This window comes from Episyrphus balteatus, chromosome 3 (assembly GCF_945859705.1).
Source record: "Episyrphus balteatus chromosome 3, idEpiBalt1.1, whole genome shotgun sequence".
Taxonomy (NCBI): domain Eukaryota; kingdom Metazoa; phylum Arthropoda; class Insecta; order Diptera; family Syrphidae; genus Episyrphus; species Episyrphus balteatus.
In genome coordinates, this window is record NC_079136.1 from 73,652,122 (window position 1) to 73,676,768 (window position 24,647).

At 31.6% G+C, this 24,647-nt stretch overlaps 1 protein-coding gene across 1 annotated transcript; it reads right to left on the reverse strand.

Moving 5' to 3' along the window:
* Positions 1-24,647, reverse strand: LOC129915589 (homeobox protein Hmx). Its single transcript, XM_055995203.1, has 3 exons — positions 23,236-24,647; positions 8,879-8,988; positions 1-1,134 (listed from the first exon to the last, which is right to left on the reverse strand). Exons 1-3 carry the CDS (start codon positions 23,997-23,999, stop codon positions 506-508), a joined length of 1,503 nt encoding a protein of 500 aa, XP_055851178.1. The 5' UTR covers positions 24,000-24,647; the 3' UTR covers positions 1-505.

Here is a 24,647-nt window from a genome sequence, read left to right on the forward strand (position 1 = left end):
TTTTTTTATTTTTTGAAAGTTCAGACAGAGGTTAATTTTATACACAAACATTCAAAAATTGGATACTTAGAGATAAAGTTGTTAAGGACAATAAAAGGAAGATAGAATAGTATGTATAGATAAAAGTTTATTTTTACATCATAGGAACAAATATATAACTTTTTTTTAGCTTTTTTATTATAAGATTATTTTTTACTTTTTTTTTTGTAACGAGTATAAATTTATTTGAAAACCGTGCATTTGTTTCTGACAAAAATAAAGGGAAACATTCCTCCAGCAACAATCCTTTGGCATTTGTTTTTTTCTGTTTCTGTTTGTATGTAAATGTGTGAAAAAGTTTTTTGCTTTTGAAAACCATCATGAAGGAGAACAAAATCGCCACTTAACTCCCATCATACGGAGATATTGATATCTATGTCGAAGATGGATGTGAGTCCTTACAAACATTATTATCAATCGATTTGCTATCGACAAAGTCCATGTCTACCACTACATCCACATCCTCCTATACGAGCGATGACAATGGCGGTCTAGGTGGGCTGCCATTTCTAGTATAATACATTGGGGCACCGTGGTGATGTGGCGGCGGTGGGGGAACGAACCCCGTACTTGAACCATCATGATAGAGAACTGGTACTCGAACGAGTCTTTGGGCCGCATGCGCCATATTTGCAATGTTGGCGGCTTCCAGTTCGGCGGCAAGTTGTCGCTTCCATTTATTGCGACGGTTCTGGAACCATATTTTTACCTGGGTTTCGGTAAGGCGTAATGAAGCAGCTAAACCGGCACGTTCCGATGAGCTAAGGTATCGCTTCATATCAAAGGTCGACTCGAGTTGGAAGACCTGTGCTCTGGAGAAGACAGTTCGAGTTTTCTTTTTCCGTTTTGTTTGGTTGGAGCTGTCGCCGCCATGTGGTGAGGAGCCATCAGATGGCCCATCGGTATTACAACCATCATCTTCTTCAATGATTTCTTGACTTTCATCGTCAGATTCGTTGGAGCTTTGCAGATAACTGGAGTGATTGTGATGGTGATTGTTGTTGTGATGCAGGGAAGGCGATGGTGATTTTGTGTTCGTTGGCAGCGGACTGAGGGAAGGTGATGGATTCTCAGTTGTATTGGTGGATGAACTGTCTGCAATGGAATAATAAAAATGAAGAATATTCAATTAGTATTAGTGTGAGAAATGGGAGTGAATTGGGAATTCGATAGAGATCCTTGTGCAAAGTGCGCATAATCTAAATTAAATATAACTATGGGGAAATTTTAAGTTTTTTGGAAACTATTTGTGTGGGCGTGTGTAAGTGACAACCCACACTCTCTCTCTCTCTCGGTAGTTTGGTCAAACATTAAGCATGATATGAGATTCTCCTTTGTTAAATTACGTGTCCATTTGCGGATTTATTTATTTTTTTCCATTAGACATACATATGTGTCGTGTGGATATGGGCAAACGTTTTATAAATGCAGACTTTTTGTTCTGCCTCAAAGGTGACATTAAAAGAACTCATTTAATTTTTGTAAATAAATACGTGTTTGAAGATCATGTCAATAAATAACAGCAAGAATAAAATGCGATATTTTTTTCTTAGAAAACGAATATATCTTACAAATCTTATGAAGAAGTTTGATGTGAAGTGATAATGAATGGTGTAAAATGAAAAATTTAGCGATAAAAACTTAAATATAACTGCAGATATTTAAATGTCTGAAAAATAAGTTATATTATGATAGTCCCCTTTTTCTTACTCGTTTTGTTTAAAAAATATTTTTTTAAATATTTTCAATCGCAGAATAGTGCACCTATGCTATACTAAACAAAATATTGAGAGCTTACTGTTACTACACAAATTAGCCGACTTTGTTTTCATATAAGAACATCAGAAAACAAAAACAAGTTCAAAGTAGTAAGACTTAAGAAAAGGCGGTATAAGCCTCCCGGTTTTAGATTGTTCTATTTCTGAGAATGAATTAATGCTGGTGTTTCTTTTTGCAATAGCGTGAACCAAGAGTGTTCTCTAAAGATCGAAACCAGCAACATTTTAAACGAAATTTTGTACACTTCGTTTTGGATGTAAAAAAAACTTCTCCTTGCAAGTGTGCCTTTGAAAACGTAATAAACATAGCTGAAAACATGAAGGTCCCAAAAAACAATAGCGAGTCCAGTCTTCATGACTCCATGAACAACATGGAGACCACAAACTCAATATCAAGGAGTTGCTGGGATGGCATCTGGATCCGTTTCTTTCTGCCCTTGCTTGCGTTTAAAAAATAAATGACATTCTTCAGATTTATTCACAGCGTCAAAGAGTTTATCGTGAGAGTAAAAGCAGAAACACAATCACGCTTTGCCGTCGATTTTGACAACTGCCAAAAGTTCAACCATACGAAATCTGTGTAACCTCTCACAATGACGCTTTTTTTGACAAACGTAAGGAAACGTAAGAAAGCGAGCAAAAGTTCAACCAGACTGAACTTTTGCTCGCTTTCTGACATTTATCAGACATGCATAGTTACAGTCACCCACATAATTATTGGGTCAAATGTGAATAAAAAAAATTAATTATTAAAATACTAGGTGTGTTTTTTTTGTTTTTCTATATAGATTTTGCACAAAAAAACGACAAGGAGATATTTTAAATCAAAACAATTAACGTATTAAAAACAACAATAAGTTAATGATGTGATAGACTGAGTTTTATTGTTATTTCTCTTTAAAAAAGAATTTATTTTGATTAGTTTTGCTTTTATAACCATAGGATTAAAGAATAAACAAATTTCTATGCATTTTTCAACACATTAATATCCTTCTTCATTTTTTAAACATTAAAACCAAGATAAAGACTTGACCCATTAATTTTGTGAGTGACTGTGCTTTTTTTTATTTGAAAGCAGATTTTATGTTTCAATCAGCTGTTCAAAGTCAAAGTGACAGAAGCGCGCTTTGAGGATTTCTCAACGTAACGCGACGACGCATCCGGCAAAGCGTGATTGCAATTTTTCTCCCAGCTTAAATGTTTTCCCAACGATCTTCAAAAATTGATACAGCAAAAAAATCCCAGACCGCTTTTCAAATTCTCTGACTTTTCCTGACCAAAATTGTGTTCCCTGATTTTCCAGTTTAACGAACACCGTAACCTGCTAAGTTCAAACATTTCATGCTCCAGAAATAAAGGTAATGTGGTCGCACTTTCATATTGGGAGCATGAATGTGCGTTAATTTAGGTACGACACAATGTTAGTGCTCTATTGACCACTAACTTTGAATGTCTTCTTCTCTTCTGTTACAAGCTTTGGCATACACATCAACAGAACAAAATTGCGTGAAACTCATATGCCTCTAAGCTTTAAACAAATTCAATTATAGCGCAAAACACAAATATTGTGGCCATCTACACATTTCAGCGCCAAATACAAACATTCATATATTGCTTCGGAAAAACTTATTAGTTAAATACCTATCTATTTTTATCTGTGCTAATACCATGTAACCTATGTTAACTAATCCAAAGTCAAATGAAAAGCACCATTTGTAATGAACACAACTGCCAACAAATTGCTAACGCTTAAGCCAAGAATTGCATTAAACGCATTCCCTATGTTAATTCACACGCGTTACATATTACAGTTCATTTCTTCTCCACTATGACAACAATTCGCAGATGCGACAGTTTTCTTTATTTTTCAATCACCCCAACCCCAAGTATCGACATCCCTAACTTACTACCTCTTAGGAAAAAAAAAAAAAGAAAGAAATTACAACGAGTGAGGTGAAACAACTTTAATTAATTCTCCGATCAATTTGTCCTTACCACCATCACCCTCCTTGGTGCCAATAAATTTGTAATTAAATTCTTTTCCCCTGGAATGTTTTCTGCATAAGCCTTTAGTGTTTTGTTCCCTCTTCTGTCCTTAGTCTATCTAACTTACTTATTTGTAGCATTTTCCGACGGTTCTCAACCGAAATCATCGCCACTTTAGGTAAATGAGGCTCTGCTATAATTTGTTTATACTCTTTTTTAAAGCACCAAAGGTATGCAAGACAAGAATTTGCTTTGTATTTTTAAAAATATGTTTGGCTTGGTCGCACGAACTTGCTGTTAAGAGTACTGATATAATTACTGAATAAACACTCTTGCTTCTATAAAGCTTAACGGATGCTATTATAACTTCGGTAAAGCTTTATAGAAAGACAATTTTTATTCAGGAGCATTAGAAATACTAGAAAAACTTTTAGAAAAAATTGTTCCTGTATAAAATTCAATATATTTTAATTAAATTTTTTTCACGAATGCATTATTTCTCCTAAAGTACCTTTATTAAGTACTACCTTAAGACAAGGAAAAGTGTCGGTGGTGAAGGGGGATAATATGGCGAATGCACTAATCCCCTATTTGAAGAGTCGAACGCGCTGATCAATTGTATTTGGTTCTCGATTCGGTTTTTTTTTTTTAATTCTTCTTTTATTTTTTAACACACTACCGTTGTGTTTTATTGCGATAAATACGCGCAAGTGACACATAATTTGATGTCATGCAATTTACGTTAAAAGGCAGATTAACAACGGTTGTGTGGCTCAAGGCGGTCATGGGGCTTCACCTCAACTGTTTAACTGCCTCGGCTGCTGTTTTGAACTTTGTACACTCATTATGTTGCGACCAGCAACCAAACGCACCCCCGTCAGAGAAGAAACAGCGCGTTGTGGTGACTTGCCTTTTGCAGTAGTACCTAGTTGTCGGCATAAGATTGTGTAAGGCTTCTTTTTCAGCTTTTAGATAGAAATAATATAAGATATAAAAACGCAAAGAGAAAAAGCCAGGGGGTTTGATCGTTAAAACCCCTTTTCTAATGTTCTATGTGACGTTTGAAGTATTTTGCTCAAAGTGGTTTTGTCTTCAAACGTTGGTCATTCGTTTAGCACTAAGGTGATTAAGTTGTTGTTTTTGTTATTCGAAACACATGCAGAATCGTACCTAACATAATTCTGTGTTTGTGTATATAAGGCAATTTGAAATCAATGGAAAATAAAAGTGAAAAGATTTATTAGAAATCATAATAGTTCAGTGTATTGGGTTAGTGATATTTTATTTACAGTAAGCTTAAATACTTTTGTATATGGTAGGGTGTCCATTTGGGACCTTACTAGGGATGCAAACGATACATCGATGTTTTCAAAACATCGATGTTTTTGTTAAAAACATCGATGTATACATCGATGTTTCTTAAGCCGATACATCGCCGATACATCGACGTTAAATCTGCAAAACATCGACATCGTTCATTTTGTTACTGGTTTTTCTTTTTTTGCATAATAACAGAACTTGAACTCTCAAACTCAATCTTTTTTGTCTAGTGTTCCAAGCTTCAAAGTTTTTTTTTTAATGTTTTCATTCAAAAGACTGTTTCTGTGTGTTCAGAAATCAGAACGCGACCATCAGAGGCGTACGTTGAGTTGCCGGGGCCCCGGGACAATATTAATTTTAAGGGGCCATTTCGATATAGACATTTTTTTAAAAAGGATATGTATACGCCTTTCTCTTTTTTTTGGGGCCCCAGAAGTATTATTTGTTGGTCGCTTAGATTTTTTTAGTAGCATTTTTTGAGGTCCCTGAGGTAATATTTTTCTACTTTATTTATAATAACAGTTTCCTTCTCTGCATTGTCTCCAGTCAGGACCCTAGCGTCAGTTGGGGCCCCGGGGCATCGCCCCGCTTGGCCCAATGGTGTGTACGCCTATGGCGACCATTATTGACATGCTTGTGAGTTCCGTTCAGAGCTCTGAACGTTAAAAAAATTGATTCCATTTGATTAGAATTGATGGTATTTATATATTAATAAAAACGAAAATCGTATTAAGAAAAAATGTTTCATTTTGTTGATAAATTTGTCTGTTTTGTGGTACCTAAAAATTGAATTCAACTTAGGTTTTTGGGTTTAAAACAGATAACACACAAATATTTTGTTCTTTAGAATTTAGATACAGTAGAACGTATTTATGTCCAACAAAAATACATCGAGAAAACATCGATGTATCGAAGATAGACCTTACTAAAAAGAGAACATTTTACTCTGGAACCTTTAAAAAAAGAGGACTTAGAAGAAAAAAAGAGGGAACAAAAAGAACGTAACATAAGCAGTACAAATTTATTTTTCCTAAACAGTTACTCAAAAGTAGTGGATCTAGGACACAGGATTATACTCATCAAACAGGATTCACGTTAATAATGATCAAAAATTTGTTTTTTTTTTTTTTCAAAGAATAACGCCTCCATATTCTCAGTTAATGTAAATCCTTTTGAATGGATGTTTAACTTCTCTAGAGAAGTAAACTTTGGAATAACTTCACAAGTCTCTTTTTTGGAATATTTGGTTTTAAAAAAAACTTAACATAAACCCAAACCTCGCCTCCACGCAATATCTATTCGTGAGTGGAGTCGAGGAGGGTACTAATTAGTATATATTTGCATAAATATATTCTAAAGCCTTAACTACATTGGCTCAAAAAGTGAAAATTTTCAAACGCATTTTTCTATAGTTTTCAAAGCGGGAAAATTAAAACAAATGATGCAGAAACGTTATTTTTTTGTATTTATTTGTATACTCATTTTCACAAAACAGTTGCACTAGCAAGAAAAAAAATATTTTCACTTTTGTACTTTTTCAAAAAGTGGTATATGTAGTTAAGCCTTAACTACAACTGCCACTTTTTGCAAAAAGTCAAAAAGTGAAAATTATCAAGCTCATTTTGTGACAGTTTTTCCGACCACAAAACTAAAAATAATGATACAGAAAGCTTATTTTTTTGTTTAAAAAACAATTTTTGTAGTTTTTTCCAAAAACAAATAGATTTAGAGAGAAATAAAAAAAATTTACTTTTGTAAATTTCCAACTTTTTCACTTTTTAGGTCATTGTAGTTATGGCTTAAGCCTTAAGTTGAAATTTTAAAATATGTAGATCGAACGAAAAACAGAACATCTCTTTTAAATTTAAATGCGATGAACACTTTACCTTTACTGTGAGTGGGCAGAGTTGAAACAAATTTTAAGGTAGGAGACAGATAATCGTAACAATCTTGAAAAACTATGGACGAAAATGACAAAGATACTTAAAAGAGGACTTTTGAAAAATAGAGAACAAAAAAAGCATTTTATGAAAAAAGAGTGTAAAATAGATCGAAGTTGAAAAAGAGAACATGTTCTCTTTAAAAGAGATGTTCTGGAAACCCTACACAGAGAAAAATAGACCACATAAAACAGAACAAAAACAATAAGATTTCTCTATGGTTTTCATCCAAGAAGGAAACCTTATTAAAACAATCGGGTTTTCCTTATTGTTTTAAAATCTGCAAAAAAATAAAAAAAACGATGACCAGGCTGGGAATCGAACTGGAGACTTCAAATCATTAGTCGCCCACCTTACCACCTGAACCAACCTGCCATGAAAATATTGATCGCGATTTTTGTTCTAGTGCTAAGTTGCAAAAAAAATCAACTTTTCAGTCAAATTTTAATAAGATTTTCTCTATAAAAATAATAAGAAATCTCCTTAAAAAAACCTTATTAATCGTTGACTTTAATAAGATTTCCTTATGAAATGTATGGACGGTAAAACAATATGGCAATCTATTAGTTTTTAGCGGGTCATATTTTTCTCTGTGTAGTATATGGTAACACAAAATAAAAAATTTTACTTACTAGATTCCACTAGATTAGATACTTTTCTTATATAATAAAATTTTACACTTGATTGAAATAAAATTAACCTCGCTCATCGTCAAGTCAGTCTAAGTGGCTTCTTTACTTTACGCTATACGACCTACGACCGACAACTTGCAAGTAATTTTGTAACAAACGCTATTGTCGTCATAAACCTGCCAAATGGCAAAGATTTCTTTTTGACAATTGCCATAAAAAATTTTGACACAATTACCACTATATCATGTTTTCCAGGTTTACCTAGAGTTTCATGAATACCCCTAGTATAACTAGGTACAAAAATTTCAGCTCTTTATGTAGATATTGTACAGACATGACTGTGGTGAATATTTGTAACTGAAATAATAAGCTTTCAGATGGTATAAAATTTATAGTTGCTTGTCATGTAAAAACATTGAGAAAATGATGTGCAAAGAAAAAAAAAATATTTTTTAAGCTTTTTTTACAAAAAAAATTAGTGATTTCAAAAACTTAGTTTTGAAATTTGTACTCAACATTTTTTATTGACTTGAATATGAATGTATTGAATCATCTGAGAATTTTGGGAAAGGATTTGAATTTGATATTTCACATAAAAAGGTGCATTGAGACGATCATAAAAAAATATTTTTTTTTGTCCCAAAAACTTGTGGTTTGGCCGCCATTTTGAAAAATGCGTTTTTGTGATTATCTCGGCTCGTAGAACGGATTTTTGTTGTCTTGTTTTGTAGAAAAAAAAAAGTATTTTAAAATTTTTGTATTAAATAATTTTTTTTTGTGCAATGTTGCTCTATAAAAAGTTATTAAATTTCTTCTACACAAAAATTGACAAAAGAAAAAAAAATTTTTTTTTTTTTTGTAAAATATGATTGGTTATATGACGTATGAAAACAAACACGATAACGACGCGACCGACGGTTAATGAGTTTAAAACAAAATTAGGCCTACTGTCTTAAAAGTGGAGGTCCTTCTAAATGTGCGTAATCTCTCTCCGAAATAAACTGTAGATATTAGTTTTTATTGAAATTGATTTTATTTTATTTGAAATCAACTCTAGCTAGGCTTTATTAGCCGTATAATTGAAATGTAAAAAAAAATTAAAGAATATAACACTTTCTATACCTTATACACAAAATCCCCAAATTATGATACGTAGGTATGTATCAAACAAAAATATACATACCGTGAGTAGGACTATGAAATGGCATCCGTTGCGGCGCCCAGGGCCAGCCTGGGGGACAAAGCGCCGCATATCGTCCGGCTAAAGCTCCCCATTGTGAAATAATTCCTAATCTGTAATTAAAAAAAATAAATTTTGTAAAGGTTAGTCATATAAAAAAATATACCTTCTGGGTGAATAATGTAACAAGAATAAACCCCCCCAGGATATATGGCATTTAAAACACCCCCACTTTAGAATTCTTCCCTAGTTTTGCACAAAAGTGAAAGACCACACAAACCTCTTAAGTATCGGCAACAACCATCCTAATGGCGGTAAATTAAATAAATATGTCTTCAATAAGTAAACACACACCCAAATATACACATACACACACTTATTGAGATAAACCGTTGTATAACTCTCTCAGCCCTTAAATTTCAAGACGGTCAATGATGGTAGTAGTATGGCTTATGGCACAAGGGAATGATGGTGGAAGAACGTTCTTACAAACCTCCTTTTTACTTATGGTAACAGCATTTACTTAAAAGCATCTTTTAATACATTTATGTGCTAAATCAAACAGCCCGAACAAAAATAACAGTTTAGAAATCAAAGGAGTTGTATAAGATAGAGGGATGGAAAACAAAGCTATAGGTAGGTAGGTATATAAAGGATATAAGGGATGGGTGCGCAAACAAGTTCGAGTCAAGAATGAAAATTCTTCGCAAAGAAGGGTGCTCTGCTTTGTTGCAAAGTTATTCTTGGAAGAATCACTTAAGATGGATGCCAGTTCAATGTTTGTTTTTCTTTAGCTAAAAGAAAATGAGGTTTACCTTGAATAGCTTATAAACAACATACACATAGGGGAGCGAAATTTTTTGTTTCCTTCTCTTGATTTTGTTGTAGATACGCTCAAATTTCAAATAACCAAGGGTGGTAGATACACAATAATACACTTGATTTATTTCTACCATTTACTTGAAATACCTATCTATAAAAAATATTATAAAGTTTAATTTTTAATGGTGTTATAGAGAAATTAAAATATTAATACTTAAAATAATTTGCTGTCCATTAATTCAAGTTTATTTAATAAAGTGTCTCAGCAAACAGCCTTTAGTTTTGAGTAAAAATTAAAGATTGTATTTGCAGCTTGCGGCAAAACTATTTCATAACACAGGAAGAGCTGTTACAGGGATGGGACTTAGACTTTGCTCTAATTGCAGCAGATTTACTATATTTTCTTCGAAAAACAAAACTACTTCATTAAATAAAATCTACTGCATTTTAAAATCAATCAGCGAGTTTCACATGAACAAGATTCCACCCGGAATAATTGAATTTCTCTTTTCCCCTATTATAAGTTACGGGTGAAAAGTTGCTCAATTTCGGAAAACTACTCGTATTTTGAACTTGATTTCTGATTATATGTTATGTATTTGACAGCTCTTTTCTCACTTAAATTTTGGTTGCGAACAAGAAATTAGTTTATCGAAAAATGGAAATTCTCTTCGGCAATGTTATAGATGAAAAAACTAATGTAAAAAAAAATAATGCACACATTTTTCGTTAAATTATTTTTGAATTCCAATTTATCCTATTTTCGTGACCTTTTATCAATCAAAATTATGATCCTAAGGGTGTAATCACGCCCGAAACGTCGACGAAATATTACATTACCAAGACAGACTTACAGCCCACTTAGGATCATAATTTCAATTCCAATGACATTCTTTTTTAATCCAAAAATATATTTGCACTACATTTTTTTTTAGTTTGGAATAAGTATTTTTTTAATTTTTATTGGTAATATTGGTTAGTAAATGCATTAAAAAGAAAATGGTTTTTCAATACCCTGGTTTGATTGCATCTCTGAATGCAGTCAATCTCATTCTGATATGAATGCGGTGTATGGATATTGACATATTGAGCATGAATGTAAGAATTTTGGTTTTGTTCTGTATTCTATTAAGTGTAATCAAAGTGTTTTTAAACACAAAAAAATAAAATTTCACACCTATTTTCTCTCCTACACAAACGGTGTTTTTTTTAAGGTTTAGAACTTTGACTAAATTTATGTAAAAAATGGTCAGATTTTGGTTTAAGTTCAAATTCAACGAACAAAATCAAAAAGTTTTATAAAACAAAGTCCAAAAAGTGCCGAATTACTAATACACACTTTTAGACTTCTTATTCTGCTATTTCATGAATTTTTTTTTAATTAGCACAATTTTGACATCTTTTCTATTTATTTTCATAAAAAAAAAAAAATGATTTAGGGTTTTCCAACTACATTATGTTTTAAATTATTGAAAAACATGAAATGATGAAAAATTACAGTGTTAAAAAAATGAGTTTTTTTTTAGTGAACCAAAATATACTTTTCTAATAGATTCTATTACATACATACATATATTTTATTTTTTTTTATTTTAAATTTGAATTCGAATTCGAAAATTATTTATGCTGTCACATTTCGAACATAAAACTTACTTTGAACTTCTAACCTATATCTTAAAAGTTAAAGTGCAAACTTTTCAATTAAGCCCAGTTGCTTGGTTTAAAAGTTTGTAGGTACTTTAATTTTAAACAAAGGGAAATACTAATCTTATTTAGAAATAAGCGAACAATGAGATTCATTCCGAAACTGGAAATGTTTTAATACAGACATTGAGTATCTATTCATTTACACAATCAATAAATCAGATGGTTGCTGAATTAAATTTTATAGGGGATGATTTAAATTCACACGAAACCCCATTTAAGTGAAATCAGATACATTTAAATGTTTTCAAAATTTTCTCACAAGTTTTGATTTTGCACAATATTTTTCCCACCCACAACTTAAATTGCACACACAAATCTTATTTTCAATGTATTTCATTTGTTCACTTTGAAATACTCTACTACTGTCTACTACTAACACAAAGTTATAGATCAATTACACCCTATTGTGGGGGGTCATTCGCATAAACTTCATTTTAGACTGCAACAAGACTTTCTCACGGAATTAGTTCTTTATTCGTATACAAATTGTAAAAGAAAACGTCTGACTCTTTAACCCCAAAAATGCACCTACACCCTAACCTCTTTGGTCGCACAAAGGGGGCTGAAGAATCGATATTCTTGTGGTAAGCCACCTTAATATATTTACATACATTGAATATAAGTATATGATTTAAGTTGTATGAATTTAAATATATATTTCATTTAACATTAGTGTTCTTAAATATTTTTTTGATGAAAACTGTTTAAATAAAAAATGCTGTTTATTTTGAGCTCAGCTTTTGAGCTCTTTTTATTTTTAGGAGGTGTTGGAGGTGGAGGATTGTAAGCGAACCCACCCTCTGGTGCCACAGTCTCCAAAGCAATAACTTTTTAAATGTATTAACAATGTTTTTAAACTGATTGTAGCCTTAAAATAAGTTATATTTTTCTAAAGATTTTAAACCGAAATAATAATGTAACATGTTTTTTTTTCTTATTGGAATTAGATATTCCGCATAAAAAAAATGTGAAAATCATAAACAGCAAAACCGTTCAACTACCCATGATTGCTAGCATTTATGAAATTCCATAAATCCCCACTTGTCAGTGTCCACAATGACGATTTGTGGGAAGACTTTCAAACGTGGTGATTATTTTAGAGAATTGTTGCAATGCAATGTAGGTATTTTTCCTCGCATTCAATTAAGAAATACAAAAAAATACGGTCAAGTGAAAAAAACACAAAAATAAAACTTGTAAAGAACAAAAGTGGCAATGAACGTAAAGGCAACTGTCAAGAACACTCGTATGGTTTCCATAATTCTACCCGCTCATGTATGCGGATTATAGTTCAAAACAATATTCAATCCCATCGTTAAAAATAAAGCAAAAAAAAATAAAATGTTAACGCATGTTGTTTTTTTTTTGATAAATAATGCAAAGCGGTGTGTTGTGATATTCTTATTCTTTCATTACCTAAAAATAATAAAGAAAGACACAAAAAAAGAAGTCAGCAGGTAGCTCGTTAACGCCTAACTCTTGAAATCTGTCACATTTCATAAAGTCTTTAATATACCATAATATTATTTTCACTTCATAGAATTCTAATAATCCTACTTAAGCGATAAGCGCCCTTTCATGTGCATTGATTCAATCTTTTTACAATAAAATAAACCTTACACACTGAGATGTATTCACTCCTGTACACTTTCGAAAATGTCGCCCAGTGTTCGTATATCAATATTTTGACAATAAGGCTAAATGTGGTCTTGACAAGGACACACGGGTACGGTACTTCAAAAACGTATTTTTGCGTCCATAATATGGGTCCCTCATTGAAATTTTCATTTGAGGTCACATAAGTGGTTTGCATGGTTGTAATATTGTGATATTATTGGCAATTGAGATTTGCCAAATATATTAAGATATTGATAGAGGAACTGTGGATTGTGAAGAGGATTTTTAATGCATGAGTTCACAATAATACGCAAAGATCCCTATATACCATTTTTTTAGTTCTATGTAAGTAATTGTTGTGAATATATTTATATGCGATGAAAACGTTTTAACCGCTAATAGTTTTTATCATTTTCGCTACCTTTATACAAATTGGAATAAGTATTCGGAAAAAAGGTTAATCTTATTATTCACACGGTTACAAAATCAAATAAATTTTATCTACACTACATATGAGGGCCAAAATACTACATATTTGATGCCTAAAACTTCGTCTTTCTGGAAAATCACTGTACAATTTTGATCTATCTTGGTAACGCAGGTGTTTTTCATACAAAATATTGTTGTTCCAGAGCACCAGTCTCATGAACTAAGGAGAAATTTCTGAAAATATCTTGTAGATATTATTATGGCGGTGTTGTTTCCAGTTGTTAATACATTATACCTACATATTTTACATAGGGAGTATTTTAATTAGTAAAAATATTTTACAGCAAGGAATAAAATCTTATCTGCCGAGCGTTACCATGTGGAAAATAAATAAAAGTTACTGTAGTAGTAGTAACATCTTCGAAGTTACTAAAAGAGATGGGTGTGTTATATTATTAGATATTTACAACTGCGTTACTGCTGTACTGCGTTACCGTAAAGAATAAATTGTTAAAGCAGTTGCCTTATATCTATTCTTAAGTTATTAAATTTTAAAAATTTCATATAATATTAATCGAATTCAGTCCAATATAGAAAAAACTTCAGTCAACACATTTTAGATTTGTTAGTTTGAAGCTGTTTAAGTTCTATATTTTTTATTTTTATTCCAATCTAGTAGTATTAACCTTATGAAATTACAAATTGTTTTTTAGTATGATTAGCACTGCGTTACTTTATGTCATTAGTTTTTTATAGCATTTCTGACTATATTCGGGGTTATGATTTCTTGAAAATATCTTTGCTTTATAAATTTCGATTTATCATCATAAGTTGAAGCTTCTAACCATACCTAATTGAGGCTATGAGAGCAATGGTGGCGTAAGCCATAAAATTCAGTTTTGAGCAACCAGAGATAGCTGTATATGTAAATCTATTTTTGTATATAAAGAGACCCATTTTTTATGAAAAATTCATTTTTGAAAAAAAGTGTGTACGCCACTTTTTGTTATTTTCCTCGGTTTTCACTAAAGTTGAAGATTGGAAGTAAAATTTTGGTAGCACAATGATATAAACTATCAATAATATTTAATTTAAATTAATGTTTTTATAGTTTAACTTTATGGGAGACTTCGTTTTTACTATAATTTAAAATTGCCATATTTGAGAAATTAATAATAATCACTTTCTAAATAAAACTGACATTTTTTGTAAGGTAACGCAGTTGTTTTTTTTTTTTATCGCTTTGTGTGTAGATATAGAAATATCACTAAAACATCGCTGCAAGTATTATTATATTAGATAGAAGTAGATATGTATTTGTATAAGCATTCCATAGCAACTAGAAATTATGAAAAAAATATTGATAAAAATTTAAAATTTTCCAAATTCACGACTTTTTTCGTAGTTTCGTAGAAATTCTTCATTTAACCTCATTAAGATATGGTATAATTAAAATGTAAATATTTTTTTTAGGTAATTATTTATGTATTTAAATTTGATCACCAACATTTCATAAGACAAACAAAACCATTAAAAATTCCCTAATGCTCTATAATTTTTAATGTATAGCTATAATTTTTAAGGAAATGCGATTTCTTTTATAAAAATTCGTTTTAAGTCACCCCAAAGACAAAATCAAGAATTCGAATCATTCATATAAAATGGTTACCCATCTCGGCTTTCACTTAATACAAAATACTACGTGGATACACTCAAATTATCAACGTTAAATTTCGTATTTGAAATAAATCACAATGTTTCCCCCAAAAAAACAACCCCACATCCGACCCACTTTGGTTTTTTTTTTTTGTCTTTTACCTTTATTATCCTTCTCCATTTAATGCCTACCTTCAAAGTCTTGTGTCTTTATAAATATCATCAGGTTATTTGACATATTAGCTATAGAAAATCTTTTTGTTTTTTCTTCCCTCCGGATATGACATCTAGCTACTTTAGAAAATCGGCTAAGCTCTTAAATTTTACTTAACCAGAGTTTTTATCTTATTTTTATTTTTACCACTCTGCTCTGGCTTGGTAGGTATTTGAATATTCACGTTTATTTGATTTTGTCGGTTTTTTTTTTTTTTTTTAGATTTGAGTGCGGTATCTTTATGTAAGACAATGGTTCTGCTATTTATATTTTATATTTCAAGCTTAAGCGTATTTATCCGTAATTATGTTTTTTATTCATATTCTTTTTTGGGTTCTGTATAATATTTAAGTACACTTTTTTTGTTTTGATATAAAAAAATACCTAGAAGTAAGATATAATAAGGTTGACATTATTAATGATTCATTTTAATATAAAAGAATTGCTTGTGGTTATGAATTTGTTTTCAGAAAAAGAACGTTGTTAATATAATGTAAACATCATTGCCTAATTTTGTTGTAATTTATAAGATGGGAGGCAATATTTAAAGTTTGTTTCTTTTTGAGCTTAAATTAAAAAGATATCAATCAGATCACAAGCAAATAAAAAAAATACTATAAATTTAACACTAAAGGCCATAATATAAATTTGACTCAAACTGGTTTTTGGGGTGCCGAAGTCAAAAATTTTCTATCAGTTCGCGTTTCCGCGATATTCCCGTTATAAAAACTCAATAACTTGCTACTTTTTAAGCATTTCTCTAACTTACAGTGGTTTTGTTTCAGAAACAAAACAATACTTTTCTACAGGTTTTGGATGTACTGAACTCGAAAACAGAATTATGTATTCTATCAGCTCGCGTTTTTGAGATATTTGCGTTATAAGATCCCAATAATCAATTTGTTTGCTACTTTTTAAGCTACAGTAGTTTTAATCTTACTGAGTTTAAGGACCAAACCAATTTTTTTCATGAGGTTTTGTATGTGCTAAGCCCGAATCCGAAATCCGAGTTTTCCTATCAGCTTGCGTTCTCGAGATATTTTTGTTATAAAATTTCAATAATCGATTTTTGATTACTTTTTAAGCTAATGGTTTTTGGCATACACTGGTCTTTTTTCAGAAACAAAACAATGCTTTTCTAAAGTGTTTTGATTTTGCTCAACTCGAATCAGAAATCAGAATTTTGCAATCAGCTTGCGTTTTGGAGATATTCCCGTTATAAATTTAAACAATCGATTATTTGCTCCTTTTTAAACATTTCTTTCTGCTAGAAAAAAAATGATGGCAGATTTGAAATCAGCGATGCCAAATTAGTAAAAAAAAAAAGTTAAGAAACTTCATAAAACAAAAATAAGTGCAGTTTTGTTGACCAGTTTAGTCGTATATCATAACATTGGTGATTGTTAACTTTTTTATTATTTAGTTCAGCAAATAATACCATGATATTGTAGCTACCAACCATTTTTTTTTTAGACCAACACCAAATCTCAAGGCAAGGATTTGCTGAAACATTAACTTTTCGGCCTCCATTCCATTGATCTCTTGTAAAGTAAAGAGTAAAAACTACAGTGTTTGTTTATTCGAAGATATATCCAAAAATAATTTTTTTTTTATTAACAATTCAAAAGTTACTTATTATTTGAACCTTAGATACATCTACTATCTTAATCCATATAAAAAACAATTTTGTCCGATATAGGTATTATAAAATTATGATATCAAATAAGCACACAAATTTACCGCTATACCTAAAATAAAATCAACATAATTAGCGGTGAAAAAGGACATTATTATTCCTTCCGTTTACCTTCGTAATGAAATTGACCGATAACGTCCATGTGCACGCATTCTCCTGTCAAAATACAAACTACAGGATCCAACAAAAAAAAAAAGCAACGACAGACACACGCTAAACTAAATTGGTACCTATCATCCCCTTTCAGTTAGGATTGAAACAATCTGATAAGGATCATTAAGAAGGCGTGTGCGCACAATAAAGCGCCAATATCCCAGCAAACGAAAAAGAAGTTAATTACCATGTTGGCACATTGGAACGCGCTTGACCAAGCGTGTGTTGTGTGTAAGCCACTGAACGAGCTTGATCGTTATCCCGGTTCAGTTTGGTTAATGAGAGAATATGTTTATGTTTCGTTGCTTCTTTTTTTTACATTAGATATTTTAAGCGGCGTGGATTAAGGAAGACGAATCTCTCTTTGTTTGTATAGGACCGTGTCTGTGTGCGTTTTAGGACCCATTCAGGTTCGTTAATCGCTTGACGTAACTTGATCTCTGATTAAAGTTACCTTAAATGAATGGTTTTCAGCGCGTGTGTTTGACGAGGGTGGACGAATATGAAATTTTATAAACGCACCCGCAAGACGTATAAGGAATTTTATAACAGTCCTTGTAATTTTTGAATATTTTTTTTTTCTTTGCCAATTATTACTTGATGAGGGCGAAAATGCAATAACGCTACAAAAAGATGTGCATTTCTTTTCTCTTTGTATACAATATACATTCATTATGATTAACGAACGAAAAACAAAATACTTACATCTGATAAGAATTGGGCGTGTAATTCGATCCATAAATGAAATTGTTTTCATTTCCTTCTTCCCCCTACCCGTGTCGTCGCCAATAATAAATAATTCAACGTAAAAATAAAGAGACCAGTCAGAATAATTTTTTAACCGGCAATTTTATTGATTGATTGAATATGAAATGTTAAATGTAATGTGAAGTAATTTTAATTTGATATTTTGCGTGACGATTAATTATGTTAAACTTTGCTAATTGAAACCATTTTGTGAAATTAATAGAGCTAAATTAATGTGTACGAGTATGTGTAGGTAACTTAATTGTTTTTTTGTTTTTGGGACAATATAATATTGAAATTCGCGGAACTCGAATTAAAACAGATCGATTTTTAAGTGACGAAATTTGAGAGTCTTAAAAAATGTGCATAAGTAGGCAAGCGTTGGGTCCATACAACTTATTTGCATAACGTTTATTGGGTATAGAAATCTGAACTTCTGGTTTGTAGGGTTTGTAGCTAACTGTTTTTCCACCTTGCCTAGTACGCGGATCGTGCTAAATTAAAGCTGACATTTTTGCTCCGTTTTTCTTTTTTTCGGGTAATAAATTGTGACAAATAAAAAATCAAGGTACACTAAAAACTAAAATGCGATTTTTAACTATTTTGGCTGGAAATCCTTGAATAAAATCTTTGAATATAATTTTGTATGGGAGCTAAAAATTATGTCTAGATATCTGCTTCTGCATACCAGCCTTTAACAGAAAAGAATAAAAAATAAATAAATGAAAAACTAACATTTTGTGGAAAGTAAGGATTTTTAACATTAACCGATGCTTTTAAGATTTAAGCGGGCATATTGTATAAGATTTTGTTTATCAAGGAGATAAGTCACAAAATTGCAATTCGTGGTTTTGTATTGAGCAAAAATTAGCTCCTTATTCTGCTTCACTTGAAAACTTTAATTTAAAGCTACTACATACTTCCGATAGAAATAAATGTACAATGAATAAACCCTTCAAACCGGACTCGGAAAACAGGTGAAAACTGGAATTTCGTTTTTTTTTTTATTTTCTGAGAAATGACAGTGTTTTTAAAAAAAAGTTATTTAGACTAAATTTAAAAGGTAGGTAATCGTTAATGCGCAATTATTGATACCTCTTTCGATAAAAATAGAAGCAAAAACAAAAATCCTCACAAAGTGACGGGACACTTTATTGTACATTAGGGTGTGTCAAAATGCTAAACTATGGAATTTTCAAATGTAATAGCTTTTAAAAGTTGCATTGCTTATTAAAATTAATTTCTGCGTTTACAATTTTCATTTTTATTAATATCTTTCGCTCGCTCAAAATACAGGAAGAAATCGAAGAAATTTGGATTTTTGAAATATGTTTTTTTTTTTAACTGCGCCGTTTGGATACAAAAAAAAATATATTAAATATTTGTAGGCTTTCGCATGAAAGATAATTCCAAGAAAAAACTTTTAAGCTTATATTTGTTGAAATTGAACACTTAGTTCAGAAGCTGCGAAATAATAAGCGAAGGAAAAAACGTATTTTTTTTTTTTTATACAAAATCTATTTTTTCGTAACAACTTCAACCGATTTGAGCGAGCCAAAGAAGAACGATATTACAATATTTTTTACAAATTACACTAGTTAACAAAATTAAACTTTTTTTTTGTTGCCGAAACAAAAATATACTTTTCTGAAGGTTTTTGGTGTGCTGAACTCGAATCCGAAGTCAAAAAAAAAAAATTAAACAGCTCCCGTTTTTAAAAAATTACCGTTAAAAAATGCAGTACTTCGGACCTTATTCTTTTATATAAGGAAAATTGTTTGAGCATATTTAGTAACGGTTTTTCTAAGAACTATCTTCCACCTTGTTAAATCTGTTTAAATCTTTCCGATATCTTTTTTACTTCCCGAGATATCCTCAGTTGTTTGGTATTTTTATAAATTTTATAACGTCATTATCTCCTTTATGATATATGAAGCCAAACCCACTTACTTGATTTTAAGATATCGTGGGCAATACAAAAGATATTGAAAAGATTTAAACAGGTATAGAAAGATGGAAAACAGTTCTTATAGAAACCGTTACTAAAAAATATGCTCAAACAGTTTTCCTTATACAAAATAATAAGGTCCGAATAACTCAAAAAAACGATTTTTTGCATATTCTAACGGTAATATTTTAAAAACAGGAGCTGATTAGTTGTTTCTGACTTCGAGTTCAGCACACCAAAAACCTTTAGAAAAGTATATTTTTGTTTTGGCAACAAAACCCTTGTAAACCAGTGTTATTAAACCTTAGACCCTAATAAAAATTTTTTTAGAGTAGGTACTGTTTTTCGGCCATACAAAAGTGACACACCGCACCCTAATGTACATACAAATTTCCAAGTAGCGTTAATTTATCTCTTATACAATCCTTATCCTACACATACATACATAATGTATATATTTGTATATAGGTACAAATTTACCTATACATTATAAATCCATTTGATTCATTCCAACTCATTACAACAACAACAAAAAATCTTTCCCTCTTTAATTCTTATTATGATATTGAGTTACATTATGAGATTTGCTTTTATTTTTATTCTTCTTAATTAAATGCCCTAATGATTGAACACATTGTACCTATTATCTGTATACCTTTTATCCATCTTTTGATAAAAGAATAAAATTCGTAATGCCTCATGTCCATTTTCGTGTACAGACCTTTTATTTCATTATTATCAATCCCATGTTGTTAATATCAAAAATTATACGATTACAGTTGAGTGATTTTTGTTACGAAAGACAAAATGATGCTAGGTATGTTAATTTAGATAGGTTCGGTACGTGTCTATTAATTTTTACATAAATGCCGAGTATTGTTGGGCATTTCACAAAATTTCATCGTTATAAGTTATAACAACCGAGAAAATTTTATTTTTTTGTTTTAAGAAAAAAGAGTATTTAGGTATACTATTGTAAAAACTAACCTCTATTTTTTGTTAAGTTGAAGCATTTTCAAAATTTATGAAAAGTTCAAGCATTTTCCAAATTTATTGAAATTTGTAAGTGAATCATATACGATTCACAATATTGAACAGTGTACAGTTACAGAAAATTACCCGTATCTGTGATTCAGGTGATTTTATGGAAAAACAGAATCGATCGAATTAGAGGAAAGAAGATCCGTTAAAGCTACAACCGGCGCGGCGGCAAAAATATCGGGAGTTTCGTTTTAATGGGGACTTTAAAAATAAAATGTAGGGTGAATAACTTGGGGCTAAATCTATTGCATTTTGTTAAAAGTAGTCCCCAACCGATGCGATGAAATAAACGTTTATCAGGAAAAAATAGTCTTCGTTTATCTCTGCGACATTCCAACAAGATCAGTTAATTGTCTAACTGGTCTATCGACGATGTTCGGGCGGGGACTAATTTTCTAATTAGATTGAGGTGTTTCTGATCCTGTAGAGCCTGAGTCTTTAACTCTCTCACAACCCTCTATCAACTGTGTACCATTTCAAACCTGATCGCGGCCGAAGTGATTTTCCAACACTTTTCCCAGTTCCTTGCACTTTTTGGGTTATGTGCCCGAGTAAAATAATTGAAGATCAAATGGATTTTTTTAAAAGAATATGCGATTACAAGGAAAAGAAAATTATGAAATCTGAATTGAATCAAACTTTTGCTTATGTTAGAATGGAGTTCGCAGAGTTGAAGACAAATTTTATTAGAAATGAAAATTGGCTAAGCAGCTCAAATAACCACAAAAAACCCTGAACTTTCTTTCGAAGTAACCAATTGATTAAGAACTTTAAGATAAAAAAAAAATGCAATGAAAATGAGCTAAAGCTCTTATCTCACTTTTCAGTACATTTTCGTGAGATCAATCTCATTTTCTTGAGATAGATCTCAAGAAAATGTACTGAACAGCGAGATAGAGCTTAAGCTCATTCTTTTCGCATAAGAGTCTATGTTTACAGAACAGGAAGATTATTCTTTTTATCCACTTCCAGAAAGGAGGAGGTATTCAATTCGTCTGTATTTTTTTTTTTTTTTGTGTTTGTTATCTCATAACTTTAGTCTAAGTGAACCAATTTTGATAATTATTTTTGTATTGGAAATCTGGTTGCTGCAATGTGGTCCCATTTCATTTTCATTCATTTCTGGCAATAGGAACTATTAAAAAAACCATTAAACCCAGTTTTGATCAATGGAAGTCGGTTTTGTTTTTTTATAAAAATGATTATGAGTAATATCTAATATCATAGTTCATAGCATCTAACTTCACAAAAATATTTTAAATCTGACCCAAAAATAATACCAACAAAAATTGTTTTAACTGTTTTCTAGAGATACAAATTTTAAGCTTATAATGAGAGTGTTACCAGATGTAATTGCTCTACATAACAAATATTGGTTTCATTGCAAAAAAAAAATGTCGAGCTTTTACTCAAAACCAACAATACCTCATGCTCATACCTTCCGTCGGCATGTGCGTTCTTCTGTAGTTACGTAAACTAAGGGCTAATCAGTTGGATGGATTCAAAATTGTGCAAAGACGATATTGATTTCTAATATCAATTATAGGGCGTATACCTCACATATTTACCTGTAACGATTTCGAAATTTTGCGAATTTTCTCCAAAATAGCGCAAACATTTCGACAAAATTGAAATTTGTAGCTGTCGTTTTTAGGAAAATGACAGATGTTTTGGTTATACCCGTCACATGGTCCGCAATCGGTTCGAAAATTCGAGTCAAAATTTACAGATAATGTTTCTTATCAACTTTAGGGCCAATATTTGGCAGTTATGTACTGGATTATTTTTTTTGTAATTTGGAAGAATTGGGAGAACATCGCAAACATTTTTTATGCCACATGAATTTTATAATGTAATCAAATATATGTAAGTGTTTGCTAAAAGGGACATATGTACATTTTAGTGATTAAAAACTAGTTTACAGTTCAAATATTGAATCTTCACTCTTCGGATGTTTTTTGCCCTTTACTTTGGCTGTTTTTTATATAATTTAGAAACTGTTTTTTAAATCACCTCCATTTCAAAAAGGACATCGCAAAACAATCGATGCAGTACTCGACTTTTAAGAATACCTACTTAGAGTGAACAAAAAAAAGTCTATAAGACACCACACACTTATCTTATACTTATATCAAATAGAATCTCAAGAAACCACTTAAAGAACAACAAGAATTCAGGGTATTGGTGCAACAAGACAAACCAAAGGATAATCCCTCTTGTTCATAAGTTGCATTATATTGAAGATGAGTAAAATAAGATAAACCATCGCTTTAAACCATAAAAAGGAAGAAAATATATAAAAACAAATTCCAGATCATCATCTCTCATACCTGGATAACATAGCCGCATCCTGAGGTCCAGTTGCACCGACACCACCAGATTGTGGCAATTGTGGTATTGGTGTGAATAATGATGAATTGTTATTATTATTATTATTAAGTATACTATTATTTGATTTCTTAATTGAATCATTACGACTAAGTATACTTGATATGGAAAAACTCGTATAACCATTACCCGTCGTTGATTTGCTATTCGAATCATTGCAATTATTTTTGTTGTTGTTATTTTTGCAGTTATCACGGTCTTCAAAGTTCCCCGCCGTCGCTGTATCGTTTGGCTCTGTTTTAGGTTCAGATTTTGGTTGTGACGCTGTCAAAGGTTGACCTGAAGCTGTTGCAGGACTTAATTGAGATTCTACACTAGCTGCCGCTGCTGCTACCGCTGCCGCCGCCGCAGCAGCTGTTAAATGAACTCCATGATGTTGATGCAGTTGAGAATGCGAATGTTGATGCGATTGGCTGTGTAAATGGCTGAAATTATTATGACTAACTATCAGGCCAGGATGATGCAGCGCAGGATGACTTAATGTTAAATGATGGTGTAGCGGGTGATGAACAATTGATGTTGTTACCGACGGATGCTGAGCGGGTGTCGTTGTATTGTGGTTATTGCTAATTGGTGTTGAGGTCAATGACGGGCCGATATTCGACGACCGGCAAGGACTCTCGTCACCTCCTCCGCCACAGCCTTGCGGACTCGGTTCCGGGCTTGAGACGACACTTATATCAACATCAGCTTCTGATGAGGACATGGTTTACTAATTTTTGGTATCACAAATTATTGTCTATTTCAATTCAAAGTTAGTCGATCCTTTCTTATAAAATCCTTTTATTATAAAATGTTTGTCATATTAGACTGTAAACCTAAAGGCTGTTGATATTTTTAAAAACACTTGCAATTAAAACCGTCACTTGTTACAAAACACTTCGATGTTGGGTGGTAATCCAGGTGCAAATTGTAGAGTCCAATAAAGGAGTTGTTTAAAATATTAAAAAAGAATTTGAAAGATAGGCAAGGATATGTGTACAGGAATTTATTTCCTATAATAATGACACAAATTTATCCTATATATTTATAAGAGACCGCGCGATAACACATGTGAACTGTTTCAACAACGTAACGCATTTAAAATGAAATTTTCTTCTACGGACAACCGTTGTCGACGTGCAAAACGATTTAACCCTCAGCGCCGACAGTATATTCTTTTTTATTTCCAATAGCAGAGCAGCAGAGAGAAGAAAGTCTAGCAAAAACTCATTGCGCCCTCATCATAGGCACCCCGAATGCCGAAAAAATGGAATAACCAAAACAAACATATACCTACACACGTTTCGTTTTATTTTAAGGGATGAAAAATAAAACAAACCAACAAAAAAAATAATACTGTGTAGGCACTGAC